General features: G+C 40.0%; 1 protein-coding gene across 2 annotated transcripts in view; it reads left to right on the top strand.

Moving 5' to 3' along the window:
* Window positions 1–14,667, top strand: part of tsc22d3 (TSC22 domain family, member 3) — a 38,115-nt gene extending 23,448 nt beyond the window's left edge. Inside the window, exons 1-3 of one of the 2 annotated variants that reach the window (XM_061834805.1) lie at window positions 11,947–12,311; window positions 12,670–12,721; window positions 13,038–14,667. In XM_061834805.1, the coding sequence (XP_061690789.1) occupies window positions 11,962–12,311; window positions 12,670–12,721; window positions 13,038–13,295 (660 nt within the window). In that variant the 5' untranslated portion in view covers window positions 11,947–11,961 and the 3' untranslated portion in view covers window positions 13,296–14,667. Of the gene's footprint in view, window positions 1–11,946; window positions 12,312–12,669; window positions 12,722–13,037 lie in introns of those variants that run through there. The other variant, XM_061834806.1, reaches the window with a different exon arrangement.
* The last annotated feature ends 682 nt before the right edge of the window (window positions 14,668–15,349 follow it).

The raw sequence follows: 15,349 nt of genomic DNA, 5'->3' as shown, positions 1-15,349 counted from the left end.
TCGAAAAATCAGCAGGAATTAGCGCTTTGAAAACTATTTTCCCAAGTATCACTAAATTTAAGAATAGTAAATGTAAATGAATAATAAATCTGCCACATAATGTAAGACTACTAAAATAAATTTACTTTTCTCCCATATTCTAATTTCAGATGTAACTATACCTGAATAACTGAATGGACATGTTCAAGTAGCAAATGTAATAATTGCGTTCCTAATGTAACGTTGCATTGCGTTGTTGAGTCAAACTATGACATAATTTTGATAAGAATATGTTTATCCATGATTGCTATAACCTTTTTTTTTTTTTTTTGAACAAAGAAACAAGTCAGTGCGTTAACAATGCACAATTCTTGGTTGAATGCATCACCCTTGTGTTTCACCCCCATGATCTCTGTCCATGGCTTCTTATGTTTTAAGAGACTTGGCTGTCAATCATTGAAAATCATTACACAGAAATTATACAGAATACAGGTGGAACAGTGGGGCAACGGTAAATCGTTGGCCTGATAGTTCTGTGGTCCAGGGTTCAATCCTGGGCCCGCCTGTGTGGAGTTAGCATGTTCTCCCCATGCCCGCGTGGGTTTTCTCTGGGCATTCCAGTTTCCTCCCACATCCCAAAAAACATGCAACATTAATTGGATACTCTAAATTTCCCATAGGTGTGACTGTGTGTGCATCTCTATGTGCCCTGCGATTGGCTGGCAACCAGTTCAGGGTGTACCCCGCCTCCTGCCCATTGACAGCTGGGATAGGCTCCAGCACTCCTGTGACCCTTGTCCCCACAGCAGCAGGTAAGCAGGTAAGAAAATTGATGGATGGATATACAGAATACCTGATAAAATGCCCTGCTACACTGTTGGAAAGCAAATTTTTCATTGCATGAGTGAGTGAGTGAGTGAGTGAGTGAGTGAGTGAGTGAGTGAGTGAGTGAGTGCTGCAGCTGATCATAAAGACAAGGTGTCTACTTACGTGGGCACCTTCTGAAAAACAAAGCCCTCTTCCGCACTTCGTACACAAAGGACAAAAGGCCAATGACAGATTTTGCAAATGGAATCATTCCTGGAGTTATTCAATCTTAGAAATAACCAACTTTGTCAGCATGTTTAATTTCAGCGTAAACTAAAACTTTTACATAAAATCAGCAGAAATACTATATTTGATCACAATACACAGAATACTGAGAGTTCTAAGGTCCGCTGTTTGAATTTGGCTCTGGGGTTCCCGTGTGAAGTTTTCTGTTCTTCCCTTGCTTGCGGGGGGTTTTCCTCCGACATTACAAAAACATATTAAGCATATTAGCTTCATCTAAGGGTCTAATTTGTCCATTTTATGAATGTGTGTGTGAATTCTTATTTGTCTTTATGCTTCACGATTAACTGGCAACCAGTCCAGGGTGTACCCTGCCTCTTGCCCAAAGTCAATTGGGATAGTTCCAATTCAGCCCTGATAAGGACAAGCAGTAGACAATGGATATGTGGATGGCAACTCGTCACAACCCATCACAGTTGTTGATCATATTGTACAACTTTCTATTCATTCACATACATACTATTTTATCAGTATTGACCTTCTGGCCTCTTGCTCAAAATATATCGCGAGTTGTCTTCGTAACCTTGTTATGATCAGCCGTTTTCATACTTCTTACGTGCCTGACATGCACATCCAGTATATTTACTTGAGTGTGTGTCTACATGTTATTTTTGCCTGCACGCATGGACATGAATTGTTCTGTTGTAGGCAGCCGCGCTTGAGCGAACACCTTTGCAAGTACAACTATGTGTCCCTGTTCGTGTTCTTTATGTGCCCGCTGAATCTGATACGAGAATGTTGTCTAGACCTTTGGGCCTTTCTGAGGTACATCCTTTTCCGAGCTGCTCTTGAATGCATCACCTATGGCAGATACCAGCTCATGTTTCAACGTTGTGTATACAATGGTGCCGGTCATAGTGACAGAGCTGATTCAGTCTTCAACAAACAAGTTATGTAAGTTGAGCCAAAGTATCTTATGCTGATAATATTGACAATAGCAAGTTGAAATCTTATATACTTTGATTCAGGCTCCAACTGTGTCCACCATAAAAACATTGCATGAACAAATATTGCAGCCATAATTTATTAACATTCACAGAGTAATGATTATGTTGTGCAATTGAACAGTTCGCACAATTATTGTTATCTTCTTATATAGTATAATACAATAACTGGTGTGTGGTAATGTTCTTGAAAATAAAGTTAAAAACATGGAAAATCTGGAAATTTTGCACAAATTTTTCTGGTAGTGAATTTCTATAAATTGTAAGTTCAGCATTAATGTGAAAAACAACCCAAGTGGGAGGTGTCTGACTCTGTGGTATACATACTGGTACAGACCTGTCAGGTCAAAAATTAAAAGCATTTTGACACACTGTGTTTCTTAAAGGCAGACCTAACATCAAGCTATTTTTTAAGATACATATTATACTAGCAATTTTAATGCAGAAACAAAGAATACAATGACAATATTTGTCACTGCTTTGCACATACTTCTTGAACATGGTTATAGAAACTGCACAGTATTTGGGAATGAATGATCCCAATCTCTTTTTTTTTATATATATATTAGAGTTGTGTTTCAAAGTTGTTAGTGGGCCTCAGAGGATTTCAAATTAGGTCACAGCCCTTTCGAGTTTGGGAATGACTAAGTCCATACCGTTAGATATGAAACGTGTCAGAAAATAGAAAATCACATCACGTTATGGAGGTGTAAGGAAATCACCATTCAGGACGCTGCTAGTTCGTGATTATGTAAATTACTCTTCAATATTGCATGCAATTCTTGTACAAACAGCACAAAACAAAAAAGCAGATCACTATCCTTTTGCATCCTGCGTTGAATGGTGGCACACTGGATGAAAATCTGTCATCTTTTCAGATATCTTGAGACATGTTGCATTAATGTACAAATATATTTGAGCTGCAACAACAAAAAAAGGCAATTATGATAACAAAGCTATTGTTTGGCAAAGACATCAAATGTTCCGTAGATGCATCCGATACTGTATATCATCACACATATCCATCATCCGGAATCCTTCAAAGTTTCCTGTAACAATCCCAACACGGGCCGCACATCTGGAGTAATGTGGATAAATCCTTATCTTCTCTACGCTGGTTGGGGATCTTCACCACTGAGACAGCCTGCGGAAACATTGTGTCCACAACGTGCTGTCCAACTCCTTGTCAGGCACTTCTCTCACATCATCAGTGCATCAGTTTCTCACGTCAACCCCTCTGCAGAAGTATAAACCTTATGGTGTCTGCTGATTGAATCGAGGCATACAAAGTGGCAAATATACAAAAAGTCTTATGACACAAAGGATACGGATCCCCCAATTGAATGCTATTTTGGTGAAAGGAGCTCAGTGAATGGTTGTAATGCAACAGCAGGGATTGTCTGAATTAATGTGAATATCCATCCATCCATTTTGTGCTATAACTGCTCCACCTTGCCACTTCAATGTAAAAAACATGTAACAACATGTAAAAAAATTGCTTGATTTTCTTAGCAGTCAGTCAGGCTCTCAGTTCTGTTGTTTTACAACCTGGTGACAGTCTGCCCCAAAGGCGGGGGTCAGATGCCATGCAAGTGCAGATCGAGAATCCACTGCAGCAAGTGCTTTTTCTTGCATTCGACAATGAAAAATTCAGTGCAGCAACTTAATGATCCTGTGAGATAGTGGGATCCTTCTCTCTATCATTTTGTAGTTGAAAGCCTGGTAGTTTACAAAGAGTCCTCGGGTTAAGATGGTCTCGACCTAAGACGTTTTGACTTTACAACACCCGGCTGCCATTTTGTCTGGGTAATGCTCGTCTGTGTTTGTGCGCCGGGAGTATCTTTGCATTTTTTTGCCCTCCTTTTTAGACATTATCGCCCCAAAGAAGAAACCTGTGTCTTTTAGCAATGCTTCTGCATCCAAAAGAAAATAATAAGTCCAAATTTGAGTTAAGTCGCTACTGTTGGAACGGATCTCAGTCGTAGACCGAGGACTCCCTGTACTTATACTGTACAGATACACGAGATAAACACTCTCTGCTTTTGAGGGCACATTTTAATATACAGTGTTAAAATTTACTTGGCTCAAAATAGGCAAGTCTTGTATTTTTTCACATTTAATTATAATGATACACTGTATAATATCACTCTGTATATTTCTTTATTGATCAGACATTTCATTGTGTTCAGCATGATTCGTTGCAGTTTTGTCCTCGTCTGCGCAGCACACCTGTTATCAAGTATAAGTGACTGTAGAGTGTGCCGTGTAGGAAAAAGAAAAACAATTGAATTATGATCTGAGTCCTACTTATGTTTTTGTTGAAAGAGCACAACATTGTTTGTTTGACTTGTAAAGATCAGTGGAAGCCCGGCAAACAGAAACAATGCTTTCTGGGATGTAGAGGTTATTGTGTTACTGTTGAAAGTACCAACAATTAGTTGAACCAAAAATAACAAAGTCCGTCTTTTACAAAACACACAGCCAGCTCCTCTAGCAGAAAACTTAATTACATAGCGCTAGTTTGACAAGCAGAGAGTATCTTTGGCTGATGTCGGTCAGAATCAGAAAGCAGTGCCCCTCTGACAAAAATATATTTTCATTGCTGTTCTTTGCTTTTTTTAAGTAAAATGTAAACGGCATTGAAAATAATATAGATCCAAAAATGAACCTTTTTTTAACATGACCAAAAATTGCCGTTATTACTGTATTTGATTAGTTTAAAGGCACTTTCAAGATGGAAAACAAAATGTCATTACTGTAATACATTTGAACAGTAGAACCATCCCTCCATCCATTTTCTTAGCTGCTTATCCTCACAAGGATCGCGGGAGTGCTGAAGCCTATCCCAGCTGTCAACAGGCAGGAGGCAAGGTACACCTTAAATTGGTTGCCAGCCAATCGCAGGGCGCATGGAGACAAACAGCTGCCCTCTCAATCACACCTAGGGACAATTTAGAGTGTCCAATTAATGTTGCGTGTTTTTGGGATGTGGGAGGAAACGGGAGTGCCTGGAGAAAACCCACGCAGGCATGGGGAGAACAGTCATACCCATGATACCAATTTTCACAATATCAAGAACTATTAAAATAAAATCACAATCTATCAATACTACTTTGATATCTGGAACCTTGATCAACAAAGAAGAAGACACGGCTTTTGGACTGGAGCATTATGAAATGCTACGATGCATGAAGAGTAGAAACAAAAATGGTAGCCATATACTGTATGTAGATTTGCATTGTAGAAATTGTAAAAAACAACAAAGTCAAACAGTAGACAAAAGAAAAAAAGGTTGTAGACATTAGTCCTTTTCTTCCAATACACAACATTAATTGACCTTTATATCATATCTTAAGTTGTTTTCTGACTCCCACCTTTATCTAAAATTGAGTACTTTTGTAAAACTGGCTTCCCAAAAATGCAAGCTCATTTTGCCAGCTGTCAACACATTCAGTCCCCTAAGAAGTAACCGCAGATGACTTGTCGCCATTCACCCATTGGAACGTAGCCATTGCTTCATCCTTCATGCCCCAGGTGACAACCAGTCAGGTCCATAGCTCTGCAGGAAAATCTGCTGGAGTCTGTGGGAATGGAATTAGCGCTTGCAAGAGTTAGCGGGGCAGTAAACATTCCCATCTGAAAGACTCACACATGCTGGGGTGTGCTCGAATGGGAATGTGTGGCCGTCTGCACGCAAACAAACACAAGCCCACAAACTCATATGCACACACTGAGGACCCGGCTCCCTCCTTGGTTTGTCCCATTTGTTTGTGACTTGGGTCACACAGCTGCATGCCCGGCTGGAACATGACAAAAAAAAAAAAAAGGGGGGGGGGGATTGAGGGAATGTGGGACATGAGCTGGAGGGATAGCAAGATAGGCCACATCTAATCAACTGATGCCATATAATTAGGTTCCATTTTGTCACAAGAAAATACAATATTTTCAATTACATTCCAAAGTATCCAAATATTGTATCCTTTTATAATTAACCCCCATTAATTATGATATGATTGTGATAAGAATTACCCCTCTATGTATTTCCTTTTTACAGCAATAGATGCGACTGATGTGTATTACATTTAAAACAAAATTCACAACTTTGGAATGCAAATCGGCTGTTGGTTAACAGCTTTAGTTGCTGAAGCCTTGTTAACCAAAGCCACAATGTTTGCCTTGCTGAGGGATTTCTTTGCATAAATCCAACCAGGAATCACCCGAGTGGCTCAAAGACTGCAAATTACATCGTTATGAGAAACGTTGCCAATGTACGCCTGTCATCTACAATACGTGCGAGGATATGCTAATGCTTAAATGCAATCAGTTGGCATTGCAGAGTGATATGAACTGGACATGTGCTTTGTGTCTAAATCATTCTTTTCTGGTATGCACCACTTCTATTTTTTAGTATCCCAAGCGATACATGATGGGGTTCAGTACATTATGCACCCCTCAGTGTCATGTCGACATTTTAAAGCTGGGAGAAACTCTAGTGAGACATATGCAAGCAACCTCACCGACTTCTGACAGCGGAGGTCTTGTACTACAGTACACTGAAGGAAAAGAGGATAAATGGCGCCATGTGGTTGTGACCCAGCAAACCTTTTGTTCTGGGACTTGATCCAGCAGTGATTTTTAAGTGTTATCCTCTCAAGCACTGCATCAATTAAATCCAGTTTTGTTGTCATCAGTAGCTTGTTCACTTTGTTTGGAATTCATTTGTAGCAACGTCGTGGCATCGGCCTGAGACCATCTGCCTCACAGTTTTGAGGTTTGGAATTCTAATCTTGACTCGGGTCCTCCTGTGTGGAGTTTTCGTGATCTCATCCTCTCACAAATCCTCAAAACATGTACGTTAGGTCCACATGACTCTTACCAATTTGTTGTGGTCTAAGACCCCACTGCCCGTTGAACCAATGGCACTTGACATTTTGCAATGCACCCATTGGATCCATACTTAAATCGATTAAATGGTTCCAAACCCTGTGTGAAAGAATAATTGCTCCTGAATGTAATAACTGGTTGGGCCAACCTGAGCAGCAACAACTGAAATCTAGCATTTTCTGTAACTGGCAATTTGGCTTCAACATTTTTGGTCCACTCTTTCTTGTACAATTGTTTCAGTTACAATGGAGAGTTTTCAAACATGCATGGCCCACACCATTTCAAGATTGTCAACTCTGGATTCAAGTTGAGACTTTGACTAGGCCACTCCAAACCCTTCAGTTTGTTTTTTTAAGCTGTACAGAAGTTGACTTGTTGGTGTGTTTTTGATCAATGTCCTGCTACAGAATGCAAGTACGCTTCAGCTTGAGGTCACAAACTGATGGCTGGACATTCTCCTTCATGATTTTCTGGTAATGAGCGGAATTCATGGTTCCATCAAACATAGGAAGTTCTCCAAATCCTGAAGGAGCAAAATAGTCCCAGACTATTACACTGGCACAGGCATGTTTGACTTTTGGTATACCTTTTTACTGAAATGCTGTGTTAGTGTTACACCACATTTAACGAAAAACACACCTTTCAAAAAGTTCAACTTTTTTCTCATCTGTCCACAGAATATTCTACTAAAGTCTTGGGACTCTTCAGAGGGTTTTATTAATTTTACTTAATCATTAGTATCCATCCATCCATTTTCTGAGACCCTTATCCTCACGTGGGTCACAGGAGTGCTGAAGCCTAATTTAATTCTTCCAACATTTGTGCTTCTTTGAGTGAAGAGTATTCGCATGACATGTAAGGGTTGCTTTTGGTAGTTTGCAACACATGAATCAATTGACCGGCCAGCAGTGCACTGCAGCCAATGAATGAGAACAGATCAAAATACAACAAATCAAACTTTTGGTTAAAAGGACCATAAGCTGTTATTTAAAAAAAAAAAAAGAAATAACAAGGGAACTGTTTGGATGACTCCAATATATTATCAAAATACACAGACATAACCTATTATTTGCTGGCCACGTCATACGAGTGCCAGTCTGAGCATGGTACGCACAATTACAGCATGACGGCATGCTTGCACTCGATTGTCTCATTGTGCCATTGTGGGCGCAAACAGGAATCAAAGTCGTATTACTTCACTTGGAGGCCAACATGGGACAGCGTCATACGTGTCTCTCGGGGGCTAATTTATCTCAACGTTCGTCAGTATGTGCCCTCCATCTGGCTGAAGCACCCCTTAGATTTGGCTGTCACTTTCAGCACTTTGCTGGTCATGAGAGACCATTCAACTACTCTCCTCCTTACTCACCAAGTCTGTTCAAGAGGCTAGATCGGCGGTAAGTAGTGTGGTAGAGCGTTGATGCAAGTGTGTGAGCATTTCTCGAATGAAAATGGATTTTTAAGATGTGAGTTAGAATTTGATGAGACTTTAGACTCGACTTGACAAAATGTGAAAAGACTTGCAACTCCTCTTAGGACAGCAATATTTGTTACTCGTTACTTTGACCAATGCAGGGAGGAACCAATATTTTGTAACTTTCACTTGCTAAAGATGTATGTGCAACCTAAAGATGATTTTGATTCTGATTATTATCTTAGTACAGGATAATATGATAAGCAACCATAGAGTGCTGAAAGTCTTATTGACTGTTTATTAGCTCAAAGTATCTCACAATGTTAAAGCTAATATGATGTAAGTTCTTGTGATTTTAAGACAGTTAAGACCCTGTTATGCACTCTCTGGCAGAGACACAAACATTTAACATAACAATAAGGATGTTGATTACTGCAATGACAAAAAAAAAAAAAATCAACATTGCATTGTGGGAATGGTGGGACTGGTGTCATCTTTGCTTGTTTTCGTTAGCTTTAGCAGCTAGCTTTATTAGCGATCAAGGAAATAATACATGGCAGACAGTCATGCGCTGTCTTGGCTTTCTGTACATGACAGTCTTGTTTTAGTTCGTATAGTGTTCTTACGAATCGGTCTTGTAACTGTATTTCTTTTTTATTCACTTTATTTACCAATTGATCCGCACATAGCAAGAATCCCTTCGACATGGAATTCTCCATCCTGCCTTTTTCTTCACTGCTTTTTGAAATAATATTATAATGTAGTGCTCACAAGTGTTCTACCTGAGTTACCACAGTTGGATAAAATTCTCCCATTATGACATGACGGCAAACTCGTGTTCCTGTTTTCTTTACGTAATGCCTTAGGTTTCGGATAAATGAAATGCCAAGTTTAAACTAAAATCACTGGAACTGTTCGTAGACAAGAAAATGCAGTGAATTTCAGAAAAATACTGTTAATTATGTCAACGTTGAGAGAAATTTGTCATTCAGTACTAAGTGAAATGTCTCATTTCCTCTTTTATTTTCATAACTTTTCTTTAACCTAGAAAAAATATATATTTTATCCTTCTACTTGTAATACTCTTACAAATTGCAGCACTACTGGGTGCACATAATTATTACCTGTGTGCTTAATGTAGCATAACTCTTTCGATTTTCATAGAATAGCTAAAAACATACTATTAATCAGTTTTGAGGGGACAAAAATTGAAGCACCCTCCACCCCTATCTTGACAATTGTTTTTGACCCCTAGTTGTCTTTTAACGGTTCACTGCACTTGTTTTTCAAATGTGCTATGATAAATAATTGTGCATTTCAAAATATAAGAAATATATAAAGTAAAAGTAGTATATAAGCTACACATTGAATTCATTACATTACATTTTACTTAACATTATTTTGCTAGAACTTGGCAGGCTTCAAGGCTCTCTGTGCTCAAAAACAATATGCATTGCTATCTGTACTCATAGCGGGGGAAATAAAAAGACGTTTTTTGGTTAACAAATCAGCTCAGACAGCCTTCTACCACGAATGTTGATGAGTTGTTTTGTCCACTGTGCATTGGTGCTCTACGTACTTTTTTCACTGGCTAAAAAGAGCATCTTGAAGCAGGAAACTGGTGTCATGGTTCTGCCCCAGTCATCTTCAGCTATTGGTGAAGATGAATCACAGTCTTATACAACCTAGTTGGCTGTAGCACAGGAACATTTGATGGAAAGTGCGGCGCAGCATTCCGTGCTTTTGAAGACATTTGCACACGCCAAACATACAGCAGCTGTGGAGTTTTCCACAGAACTATGAGGGAATTTAAGTTCATAAAAATAATTATTCAATTGAAGCATCTCTTACCTTGTATGTTTTTGTTTTGAGACAGCAGCATCTGGCACACTGAGAATAACTTAACAGTGCTCAGATGTTTCCTGGAGTCTAAAGCTTTTTATACGTGCTTAACTCAAGTAGAACTAGAGAAAATTGATGTGACAACATCCCCTCTTCCAAATAGGACTACTGCAGCAGGGCCGAGATAAGCCCTTCATCCCAAAAACAGCGCTTGATATTAAAGCTGACAGCTGAACTGCCACAGTCATCGGCCATTGTGGGCCCCATAACCCAGCAAGTGGGCTCTCTCTTTAACCTCACATGCAGGTCCATCAAGAGTCAGCCCTCACATGCTAATTGTTTGTTCTGAAGTCCTTTTTCTGCTTCTAACATGGCATGGCAAATCCATGCATTGAGAAATGTAATTCATTTTGCAGAACGCAGACAAATAATCTGCATGAATTATTTTTCCTCACAGTGCGAATCGACTATTGTGGACTGCATGCTCACTCTGTAAAACAATATATTACGACAATCTGTCCTGTATGAGTATACAGTAAAACTAGCGGGGAAATGAACCAAATGATTTCTGACAATATTTGGTGTTTCGAGAATAGGCATTATACAAAAACATCCTAAACGAAAATGAACAATATATTTATCACATGCAGTATATTGGATGACAAATTGGGAACACAATGCAACATCTTAAGAAAGACATTAAAGGGTGTTTGTAAGCGTGAAAACAAGTTGTATTGCACAATAATTGGGAGTGCACAGTGTGAGTGTGTGAGTGTATGTGTGGCGGGGGGGCAACAGGTGTTTTTTTCTCGCTCTGTGTACTCTGTGGGGAAACGTGCACCACATGAGAGGTACAAATTACATGATGTCACATGGTCACATGATGCACAGATTCCTCGATTGAGACTTAACATGTTACTCGTAAACAAAAAGTACCTGTTGCTGTGGCTGTTCTGCTCATTTTTATCCTTTAAAGAGAACCTATGGAAACGCACTGCCCGGAAAAGTTTTTAATTTTGGATTTAGAAAATGTCGATAGGAAAATTCCCATGGACATGAAGCTCCCCATATCATTCACTGCACGTTCTGTGCGGGCTGTTTTAATATACCATTTCGCCACCAGAGGCCCATAAAGTGCAGACTCGCGGAGGGAAATTTACAGACAGAACAGAGCGGAAAAGTACCTTCACGTTTTCTTATGTGGTGCAGTACTGTACATTCTGTTGGGAACAAGTCGTGTGGTGAACTGTAGGTGTGACTTTGGGAGTTATTTATCGCTTCCGTGTGTACCCTCACGTTTGAAACAATTGTGTAATTCTATGTCAACTACAACAACAAGTGGCATTAAAGTTCAGTTTAGGCTGATCCATTCATTTAAACTTCATGAATATCAATATTCAGTTGCAAGGTACGTGCATACAAATGAGCAACATCAAAGTGCATTTGATGATTTCAAAGATCAATTTATATCATTGTAGAACATTGACAATGTCATACCTCCCACTTTTTTTCTACTAGTTTTATAATATTACTGTAGCATAATTAGATCATACTTATCACATAAAGTGAAAGCAATAATTCTAAGTTTTGCATTTGCACTTAACCACTATAGCATGTGGTCGCTGTAGCGTAGCTATTCCAAAACTATTTTACAGCTCAATTGCATTTCAATTTAGCACAAGACATTTGTATTTATTTAAAAAAAAAAACGAAAGAAAGAAAGAGAGCTCCCCCCCGTCCCCAAAAATGGAGCCATCAACTAATTTGACTAAGATATGCACGCGTCATATGACGTTACTAGGAGGGACTTTATATAGTGGCGTGTGGCAGAAAATAGCACAACAGACAGTCGCTCAGTTTGGGAAGCGAAGCTTTAGCAATCTCGACACCGCACTTTGCCCCTGGCAGATAGTGCCTCGACGGAACCAAAGCGTTGTTTGCGTTATTTTCAGTAGGCGGAACCGACTCGCAAAGGTGGCGAGAAGTGTTTTCCAAACGAATGTGCTACTGACCATGAGCACGGAGATGTTCGCTAAAACGTCAATGGAGGTGGCCGTCTACCAGCTGCACAACTTCTCCATCTCCTTCTTCTCCTCGCTACTTGGAGGAGACGTCGTGTCGGTTAAGCTTGACAACAGGTAAACATCATCCCGACGTTATTATATTGCCAAACAGAGTCCGACATAAAAGCGCTGACGTCACGGCCTTCAAAGGCAGGGTTCTTGCGGAAAAAAAACGACTGGAACATGGTTCCCACATATCGTCGGAATTCCCAGCAATGCTTGTGTCTACTGGTTCTTATTTTTATTTTTTTTATGGAGATTTGCTCCTAAGTGGGCTGTACGGTCGACCGTCGTGTTCTTACCGTCATGAAATAAAGACTCAAAGGAGCCGAAAGGCTTGCTCCGTTTCGGGCTTCAAATCGGTGGCTTTGAGAGCGTATTAACGGTTTCTCTTTTTGTTTTGTTCCCTCCACCCCACCCCCTTCCCTTGTAGTGCCTCTGGTGCTAGCGTGGTGGCCATTGACAACAAGATCGAGCAGGCAATGGTGAGCTTGCAGCCAACACACACTAGCAAGTCCTTCATGTGATGTAATGCTGCAGTTTGGTTACCCAGACCTAGTACCTGTACTCCAACTGACAAAATTTTTCGTTTTGTTGTATTATCAGTAAGTTGAACATGCATGCATTTTGTGTAAACGCTCAGAGCTATTTTTTATGACATATGAGCATATGAGTGGAGGAAATTGTCAACTAAAGTGACCTTTGTACTAATCATTCCCATGCCTGATTAGTGTACATGACTGACCTGAAACTGTTCAAATCAATGTGAACTGATTGTTTGCTCTCCCCTGGACATTGCAGGACCTGGTCAAGAACCACCTCATGTATGCTGTGCGAGAGGAAGTGGAGATCCTCAAAGAGCAGATCAAGGAGCTGGCAGAAAAGAACAACCAGCTGGAGAGGGAAAACTATCTGCTGAAGAACCTGGCCAGTCCGGAGCAGCTGGAGAAGTTCCAGTCTCGAATCCCCACAGATGTTTTGCTCCCATTGGACAATCAGAGCGTCCAGGCGATGTCCGAGCAGCAGACCTGCAGCCGCAACACCGGCTCTGCTGTGTAAGTGGCTCTGCCTTGGGGCGGGCAGAGCCACTGTCCTTATTCAGCAATGGACCTCCATGTTTTTTTGCGCTACACAACTGCTGCCTCTGAAAGACCATGATGGCAATGAGGGTGTGGCATTGTGGCTGCAAATGTCCGATTGGACAAACACTTGACTCTGATAAGCACAAAATTCCAGTCCGGCGCTGTGCCAGTACTGTCCTCTGATCCCGTCCAAATCTGCGTTGTGGTCTCGTCCACAATGAGCGCCGAGAATCAAGAGAAGGCTGGCCCACTGGACACCACTGAGCGCTTGCTTCCTGAGGGAGGGTTGTCATCGAATGTCCTTTTGCTCCTGACTGGGCTGGTCCTGCCGGTGCTAACTTGGAACGTGTGAGCCCGCAAGTTAGGCTAATTCCCGTCGGCCCACGTAAGATATTTACCTGGGTGTTGACGAACATTACCCCCCCCCACCACCACCCCCCCAGTTTGTTCTACGTTCGTGAGTTCAATGATCATATGAACATTTCAAGGATTCCCAGCGCCAGATTAACAAGGATTTATTCTCCGTGCAGTAGGCTTCATTCACACTGCAGGGATGCCCAAATAAGATTTTTTTTCTTTTTTTTTTGGGGGGGGGTGGTGAAATCCAATCTTTTAAGATAGCCTTTCACATTACAATAACAAATGACTTGTATTGCGGATGTAATTTGTCCATAAAGTGACATGCACGTGTGCAAAACAGAATGGAAGTGTCTTGATGCATTTCTGGAACAATATTGATGGAAAGGGGTGGCAATTAATTTGCACTTTGTGTAAAGTATTTAAAAACAAACATTTAAAACCAAAGTACAGAAAAATAAGAAGTTTTAAAATATTCAAAAACAATCTTTACGAAAGAGGCTTGGGTTGTATTTGGGAGAGGAGGGGGTGGCTAAATTGTACTTATACATGTTACACTGGGGCAAAACAAATTGGAATTTACCTACAGTGTGAACATATCCTGATGTGTTGACAGAGATTTAAAAAAATAATCAACAGGATGAGCATAGGTCATGTTTAGAGTAATATCGAGCTGGCTGGCTGACTGATTCATACTGTACTGATTCAAAATCTGTTTTGTTGTATTGTCTGCAACTGAGGCTTGCTGCTGTTGTGTGGAATTCATCCTGCCATTTTCCTTTTTTTTTTTTTTTGTTTGTTGTTTGGGTTTAGACAAAATCAGTTTTGTGAAATAAATGCTCTTCAGAGATTGTTTTCCCAACACTGAACGCACACAGAACATCTTCCTAGGATAAAACCGTAAGCATTGGATGTTATTTCAGATATTTTGAATCTGCATCTGCCATTTTGTTACCCTGATGCCAATTAAAAAAAAATAATAAAAAAAAAAACAGTGGCATTGCAACAGTGCCTGTGTGTAGTACGAGAGGACTATGTGTCTACTTTGAGCTCTGCGAATGCTGTTGTTTTTGAGCTGCCAAAGACAGTTTTTTTTTTTTTTTTTTACAATAGAAAGAAGGACCATGTGCTTAAAATTTCACAGGGATAAGTCTCGCATCTGAGTTAGTTCTAAAATTTGCTTTGTAAAGGTAATGGTATTGTTGCCCTACAGTATCCAGAAAACATTTGTTTGCTACCCTCTTTGGATACAACTGCACATTTGCAATAAACCTTTATGTTTACATAATGCAAACAGTCTTTTTGTCTTAATTTGACACACCTTAGTGTTGGAAATTTCCTGGATGGTCTTCGGGTGTAAATAAAATATATGTTCAGGGATATAATGTTCAAAATTATGTTTGATTGAAAGAATATGTGCTCACTGGCTACAACGTTAGGTACACAAAGTAATGACATTCTATACCAGTTTAATTACAAATGATTGTCAAAGAGTTACGGTTGTTTTGTCTTTAGAGCTACAAATATACTCAGAGTTCTTGTTTTAATACTATATTTGGGTGGCCCTTCATAGGAACTAAAAATTAGTAACTAGTTTGATAGCAATAGTGTAGAGATCCACTCTTTGACTAGCCATCCATTTTCTGAGCAGCTTATCCTCACAAGGGTCATGGG

Source organism: Syngnathoides biaculeatus, chromosome 11, assembly GCF_019802595.1.
Source record: "Syngnathoides biaculeatus isolate LvHL_M chromosome 11, ASM1980259v1, whole genome shotgun sequence".
Lineage (NCBI taxonomy): Eukaryota > Metazoa > Chordata > Actinopteri > Syngnathiformes > Syngnathidae > Syngnathoides > Syngnathoides biaculeatus.
Note: the sequence above shows the minus strand (reverse complement) of the source record. Positions and strands in the feature narration are given on the sequence as shown.